The sequence below is a fragment of the Oryza brachyantha genome, chromosome 9 (genome assembly GCF_000231095.2).
Source record: "Oryza brachyantha chromosome 9, ObraRS2, whole genome shotgun sequence".
NCBI classification, from domain to species: Eukaryota; Viridiplantae; Streptophyta; class Magnoliopsida; order Poales; family Poaceae; genus Oryza; species Oryza brachyantha.
This window is the reverse complement of record NC_023171.2, coordinates 3,926,450-3,934,496: the sequence shown is the minus strand read 5'-3', so window position 1 is coordinate 3,934,496 and position 8,047 is coordinate 3,926,450. Positions and strand designations below refer to the sequence as shown.

General features: G+C 37.6%; 1 protein-coding gene across 1 annotated transcript; it reads left to right on the top strand.

The window, feature by feature from the left end:
- The first annotated feature begins 878 nt into the window (after nt 1–878).
- On the top strand, nt 879–2,450 carry LOC121055321. Its single transcript, XM_040527543.1, has 3 exons — nt 879–1,283; nt 1,638–1,829; nt 2,439–2,450. Exons 1-3 carry the CDS (start codon nt 879–881, stop codon nt 2,448–2,450), a joined length of 609 nt encoding a protein of 202 aa, XP_040383477.1.
- Nucleotides 2,451–8,047: the final 5,597 nt, after the last annotated feature.

The following is an 8,047-nucleotide window of genomic DNA, read 5'->3' as shown; positions in this document are numbered from 1 at the left end:
AGCGGCTAACCAGAGGTAATCTTTTATTCCAGGAAAGATTTTTGGGTTTTGGTTTTCTCTACCATTCACCCCCCTCTGGTAGGTCTGTTTAACTCTGTTTCGATCCTACAAGTGGTATCAGAGCCTCGTTTGCATCTTTTTTGATTTTTATTTGATCTTCGGTTGCTATGGCTAATAAATTTTCAACTAAGCCCCATGTGTTCGATGGTACTGATTTTCCCTATTGGTGCAAAAAGATGAAATCGTATATTATGGCTGAGGATTATGATATTTGGTTAAAAGTTGAAAATCCCTATGAAATTCCTGATCAGATTAATACTGCTGCTCGAAAAACTCAATTTGAAAATAATTGCAAAGCTTGTAATATTTTACTTAATGGAATATCTCGTTCTGATTTTGATCGTGTTTCTCATCTTGAAACTGCGAATGAGATTTGGACAGCCCTAAACAATTTTCATCAAGGGACTTCCAATATCAAGGAACTTCGCAAAGATGTTTTTAAAAAAGATTACATGAAATTTGAGATGAAATCTGGAGAGTCCTTGGATGACTACCTTGCTCGTTTCAATAAAGTTTTAAGCAATCTTCGATCAGTTGATGCTTCTTTTGAAACGAACTATTCTCAATCTGAAGTTTCTCGACACTTTTTGAATGGTCTTGATATGTCTATTTGGGAGATGAAAGTTACATCTATTCAGGAGTCTGTAGACATGTCTGCTTTGACTTTAGATTCGCTTTACACTAAACTCAAAACTCATGAGATGAATATTCTATCCCGTAAAGTTGAGTCTATGTCTAATGCTTTGGGTTCTCCTGCATCCTCTTTTGATAATGGCTCTTCTTCATCGGCACTTAATGCTTTTTCTGCGTTTAACGCCATGTCCGATGATCAACTCGAGCAACTCGAGGAGGAGGACTTGGCTGCGCTTATTAACAAGTTGTCTCGAGCTATGAATAATATCAGGTTCAAGAAAAGAGGAGGTCCAATTCGTTGCTTTGCATGTGGAGGGCTAGATCACATCCGATCTCATTGTCCCAAGCTAGGGAGAGTGAAGAAGGACGACAATGGAGACAAGTTCAAGGATGATAAGCCGAGGAGTTCATTCAAAGGAAGGAGGTCAAAGGAATCTCTCAAGAAGATGTTGGATCAAGTCTGCGCCGCCTTTGAGCCACTAAGCGATGTAGATGGAGATAGTGAAGAAGATGAAAATAAAGGAAGGCACATCTCCGGTGTTTGCCTCATGTCGCGTGATGAATCAGATTCAGAGGGTGAGGACAATGAGGTAAGTTCTCTTGAACAAACTATTTTTATTTTAAGTGCAAAAAATAAAAAATGTGAGAAGATGTATAAGAAAGAAGAGTTTGTAATTGAATCTCTTAATGCTGAAATTGCTAGATTAAAATCTCTTATTCCTAATGATGATGATTGCAAAAATTGTGAGGTTTTAATGCATGAAATTTCAAAAATTAGAGATATTAATATTTCACATGATCTGAAAACTAAATCTTCTTTTGCTCTTGGTTTTGCCATGCTTACATGCACATGTGATGAGTTGTTTTTAACTAAAAAGATGTTGAAGAAATATCGAATTGCTTTTTATGCTAGTTCGATGTTTAACGTGCTTTGTGCTAAAAAGTTAAAACAACACCGTGATATTTTAGATTGCTCGACATGCACATCAAACAAGATGAAGCTAAAATATGCTTTAGCTCGTGTTGAGTACATGGAAGAAATTGTAAAAACTAATGAAGTGCTTTCTTGCCCCAAATGTTATAATAGTAAAAGTGTCAAGGTTGATTGCAAAAACTGTGCTAATCTTGAAAAAGAGGTTTCTTATTTGAAAAGTTCTTTGAAAAGATTTTCTGATGGTAAGAAACAACTTAACATGATTTTGGATCAATCTAAAGTGACTAGCTGCAATAGGGGTGTTGGTTTCAAAACTTTGACAAAACTAAGTAATGAAAAAACAGTTTTTAAGTCTGCTGGTTTTATGTCCTCTCCTTCTGAAACACTGAAAGAAACAAAAACAAAAAGTTCAAAACCATCTATTTCTAAAGAAAAATATAATTGCTCTTTTTGTGGAAAAGACGGACAGTTGGTTGGTTTTTGTTTTAGACTTGCTCGAAAACAGAAAAAAGAAAGAGAAATTGCTTTTGCAAAATCAAAGTGGCAGAAACCAAGTTTTTCTTCTCGAAGGACGGTCAGACCGACTTTGTACCAGCGATCAGACCGACTATCAGTTAGACCAAATCCACGGTCAGACCGGTTTCAGGCAGTTTCTTCCAACCGAAAACGTGTTGAATTTTCTACTGGTTTTGCTTCTGTTGGTTCTGGTCGTGTGTCTCAATACTGGGTTCCTAAGTTTTTATTGTCTAACCCAAGTACTTAGGTTTCGACATCTGCTTTTGTTGTAGGCCTTTCAATTGCCTATTTTTAGGGAGAATTTTGAGTTATGCGTCCTTTTGGCATCAATTGAGGGGGAGTTTTTTGGTTCCTTGTAGTGTGTATATTGTTTGTTCTTTTGATTTCGTTTTTGCATTCATGGTGTGATATAAAAAAAACAAAAAAATTAAAAGAATTAAAAAGAGAGCTTTGTTATATGCTTTAAGTATATTCTTGTACTTGCTAGCAATACTTGTTAGGTTTTATGGCTACTGGCTTAGCTTGTATGTTTCCATGTTTTGATATGAGTCATTGCTTTTACATCTAAGTGATATGATACATGACATATAATTCTTTTACTTGAATTAAGTAAATATGCAATATTGATACTAGCACTAATTTGGATGATTGGCGTTCATATATATGCTTGATGATTTTTACATTCCTCATATGCTCTTTTAATGTCTCAAGTGGTGAAAAAAAAAGAAAAAAGAAAAGAAAAAAATGAATACCGAATCCTTGGACAGTCTTGACGACAAGGACGTATTCGATGTGAAAAATAATGGGTGCCGAATCCTTGGAAATAGTTTTTACGACAAAGACGTACCCGAAATATGTTTGTCTTGAGAATGAGCACGTCAATTTGAGAAATAATGTTTTAATCTTCTGTTCTATATGTGATTGTCATTCTTTCCTTGTTAGGCTAGTAGATATGTTGCATTATAAATCATTGAAATCATGAATTTTTTAATGTTGATTTGATCTTAATTGTAATAGATATGATTCATGTTTAAACTTGAATGCGTGCTTGTTAGCTAACTAGTCATTTTATCTACCTTGTTATTGCAATACATGCTCTTGAATTACTTTTGGTATATTGCAAACGCTCTCAGTAAAAAAGGAGTTAAATTTTGACAAGGTTTATGAATATTGCATTGCATATACATGTTTTATATTTTTCCTTTTAAAATTCTTGATGAATCATTGTCAAAGGGGGAGAATATATAAAATGCATCTTGAAAGGGAGAGAAATAAAAATTTGCTTCGATTTTTAATATAGTCGATTTTATGTTTTTTGACATATTTATTTGTTTTTATTTTTTAAAAACAAATTTGCGTTTTTGGAGTTGCATTTTGGAGTTATTGCCAATGTGTTCATCAAGGGGGAGATTGTAAGATCATACTCATGATCTATATTTTGTGATGAACAATTGGCTTGTAAATTGATAGATTTAGTTGGTAAACAGTTATTGTGTTGGTGTGAGTGTGTGTGACTAATGCAGGTCAGGTTGCGATATCTGTGCCCAGAAATGGTTTGTTTGTCTCTATGTGTGCAGGTGACTTAAGGTCAACTGTGGTCAATGGCTGGTAAGGACCATGACTAGGTTCAGGGAAGAACTAAGGTCTGGATGGTCGGGATGCGGACCATGACTAAGTTTAGGGAGGAACCGAGGTCTGGATGGTCGGAATGCCATGTGACATGGTTGGAGTAGAGTCGTGATTCTCGGAGGTTAATACCGGTCACCGGCGGTGGGATCGTGACTAAGCTCAGGGAGGAGCTGAGGTCCGGACAATCAGGGATGCCGGGTGACAGTGTTGAATACGAGATGGCACATGGTGGAGGAACACTGTGTGGGATGGAGTCGTAATGGGCTTCACATGTTGCATGTGTAAGCATCGGAAAAATCGCGAATTAAATCGGATCAAGATCGGATGAGAAAAAGCGAAAAGGAGTTGGTCGGGTACTGTAGCCATGCGGGTTACTGTAGCCGTGCGAGTTACTGTAGCGAACCCGGATTACTGTAGCATTCTAATTAGAGATAATTTTGGAGATGAGTCCTATTAGGATAAGGAGTCTGATTCCTAGTCAGAGATAGATTTTGTTGATATAAATAGGTACCGAGGGGTATGTCCTCGGTACGCTTTTTGGAGATTTAGAATTAGAAAATTAGAGTTGAATAGTTGTTGATTCTAGATCAACAATTTTGAGAGGAGTGCTGTTGTTGCACTTTGAAAATACTAGTTGAAGCAATAAAGTTGAGAGCATTCAATCTACAGATTCTGCTTTCATCTAACGGTATTTCTCTGGATCTCGACGATCTGATTGACGGCACAGGAGCAACGCGATCAAGTTAATTTCAGGAGCGGCGTAACTAGATTGGCGGCATAGGACGGCGTTACCAGAGGTAATCGCAGGAGCGGCTAACCAGAGGTAATCTTTTATTCCGCGAAAGATTTTTGGGTTTTGGTTTTCTCTACCATTCACCCCCCTCTGGTAGGTCTGTTTAACTCTGTTTCGATCCTACAAAAATAACAAAATTAAAGAAGCAATCAATAGTGCTTTGTAGGTGAGATGGTTAGCGCGTATGTTTGTAGAGGTTGAGGTCATGAGTTTGAATCCTAAACTATCACATATATATATGATGAATAGATTGTGCCGAGCATGCTAGATAGCTAAAATTCGAATTTTTTTGTGGTATTTCAAGTGTATTTTTGTAACGGTGTAATCATGACCCATTACAAATATATCATTTCCGTAACGGGGGTTTTCCCGTTACCGATGACTTTTCATAACGGAACCAATACCTGCTACCGATAAGGGTATTGACCCATGACAGATCAGGTGTTCCGTACTAGTGTTGGTGAAGTTAAAATGAGGGGGTTTCATGGAGTACCTGTAATCATGTTGTCCCTAGGCATCCTAATGGGTAGATAAACATCCCATCACAGGGAAGACAATATAAGATCGATGAAGGGCAGCACACCTAGTTCCGTCACATTAAATGTGAGGGTCGCCAAAATGGCGGTTGTTGGATACTCCCGGAGCACTCGCCATGATTTGTGAGCCAGGAAACTTCAAACCACGAGGTCATTAGGTTGAGACCTGGGCTGTGGTCATGGGGGTAGAACTGAAGCTCACCTTCGGGGCAACTAGCTGCCTCGGGCTCATGGACTGTAGTTTGGACTCTCTCTTTTTTTTTTTTTGCTTTAGGGATGTGCAAATACATTTATTACATTTTTTATTTAGTGTCGAGGATGGTGGTGGCCCAAATGATGTCAACGCCAGCCAACTTCCAAGATAACAAGAGATCCCACTAAATGGATACGCCATCATAAACATACCACATGCAACGGTTAATGGGCATCATGACTATAAATTAAGGCAAACAATAGTATAACGATCTGAACCACGCATCCAATCTCTCCCAAAAGATCGGGTACCCCACCTCCGACCACATTGCTTACTAATCTCATTGCCCTTGAATGCCTAGGTTCATGGATGCCTGTGTAGAAGTGCTCGGAAGATAAGATTGCATATAACAATCATTTTATTAGCATGTTTTCCTAACTTATTTATCTAATTTATAATCCAATCACCCGTTCATCGTTCAGAGGGTCGATGTCGTCTTCTTCATCACGACCAGTCCAGATAACAGGTGTGTTTGGACAGAGGGTGGTGCTACTAGCATTGTGGGACCTCGGTGTTCGCAAAAAATCATAAAGGGTTACCTGGACAACAACAACTCAGTATGGATAAGAAGGATTGGTCTATAACTTCAATTTAAATATATAGGTATGATCAAGAGCTCTCTTTGCGGAAATTTTATTTTTTGATAATCATGCATGAGTATCCTTTCAGTATTGTTGAGCATGAGTATACTCTTGACTTCATAAAATCCTTACGACCTACCTTTCCTATAAAGAGACATGCCTCTATTAGTAAAGATATACTTGGGATTTTTTTCAGAAGAATAGAAAAGGTCATATAAGCTATTTAAACATGTCAATGCCCGCTTTAGCGCAATAGTGGACATGTGGACCTCTAAAAAGAACAAGGGGTATATGTGTATCACTGTTCACTAGGTTGATGCCAATTGGAGTATCTAGAAAATAATTATCAAGTTTATACATGTAAAAGGGTGACACACTAGGCTTAATTTAGCCAATGTTCTAACCTCATGCTTGCTTATGTGGACAATACACCAACCAATGATGTCTATGTTAAGGATGTTATTAAGGTCCTGAATGGAAAGAACTCTATCTTATGTGGTGGAGCATTCTTTAATGTGAGATTTGCAAATCACATTCTTAATCTTGTTGCTAGAGATGGTTTGGCAAAGATTGGACATGCCATTTTGAATATTTGGTCATTTGTGATTCTTGTTAATTTCTCTCCTCTATAGGGGGAGGAGTTTATGAAGTGTGCATTGGAGTGCGAATTGGATATAAGAAGGGGGCTCTCGACTGATGTTCTAATGAGGTGGAATTCAACATACTATATGTTGTCAAATGACATATACTACAGAAAAGCTTTCGAAAGGTTGTATGAGATTGAAGCATAATTGTGTCCTAGCCTTGTTCCAAGTGACATTGATTGGGTTAAAACAACTTTAATTTATAAATACTTGAAGTAGTTTGATGATATCACTAAGCCCTTGTCAAGTACTTCATACCTAACTGCAATTTTTTTTTACCAAAACTTTGGTGAAACCAAGGCATTAATTATGACATGGTCTAGAAGTGAAGATCATACCATTAGTTCAATGGGTGTCTCAATGAAGCTCGACAAATGAGGTCAAATCTTGTGCTTGATGTGGCATATTTTATTTCTCTTTGTGTCAAGTATCGCCTTCCTCTTTCGTTTAGCTTCCTTGCTTACTTCTTTATTGCAATTTGATTGGAGACTAGGCTGTAGTTGGATTTTTGTTGTTGATTTGCTCAATTGTTGATCTCTTCCTCTTTGACATTTTCCTGTTCTAGCAAGAATCTTAATTGAATATACAACTTTATATTTCAAGAAAAATATATAAGTTGCTTGCTATCCATTAGCTTTAATCTCAGTATAGAAGAATATGTGCATGCTTTAATATTTTCTATAGCATTCATGACTGATCCAACGGCACATGTCTAAAAGAATTAGATGCTGATTTATGAATTATGTGTATGCCTCATGTGTGGATAATGAAGGTGATTTAAGTGACTTTGATAAATATATAGCTATAGCTGAACCACCCCTGCTTGTTCCTAATTCTAGTGGAGATAAATTTGATATCTTATGATGGTGGAAAGCTCACAAAGATGTATATCAGGTTCTATCTCTTCTTCTCCATGCGAGCTTCTAGGTTGCATCAGAATCAGCTTTTAGTGTGGGGGACGTGTTATCGATATATTTTGTACTTTTGTCATTTCTGTTGTTATGTTTTTGTAAAAGAGCATTCTTGGTTATTAATAATCTATCTTTTGCACCATCAAGATCAACAACCCAAGGAGAGGTGTATCGATCGCTAAGGCGCAACACAACGTCATGTATGGTTGTAGTCGGATCGTGAACGTTTCTCTCAAATCATAGTTATCACAACTCACCGAAAAATCAAGCTACCCCCGTGCACGTACATCAGTTTCCAAGCCAACTTTGCACGGACTTCATGCCATTTCAAACATCCGCAACAATCCACATCCGTTTAAAAATTATGGTTTAGGATATGGTATGATCACTACCTACCTAAATCGGCTTCATTAACACCCTTATCTGTTGGAACAACATCGATCCAACACATCCCCTCTGCCCACTTCGTAATGTTGCAAGGATCCTTGGTCATCCCAATTCAACTTTACTCGATTGTGCCCACAACACCATTTGTGCCGCTGTGCCATACGTCACCG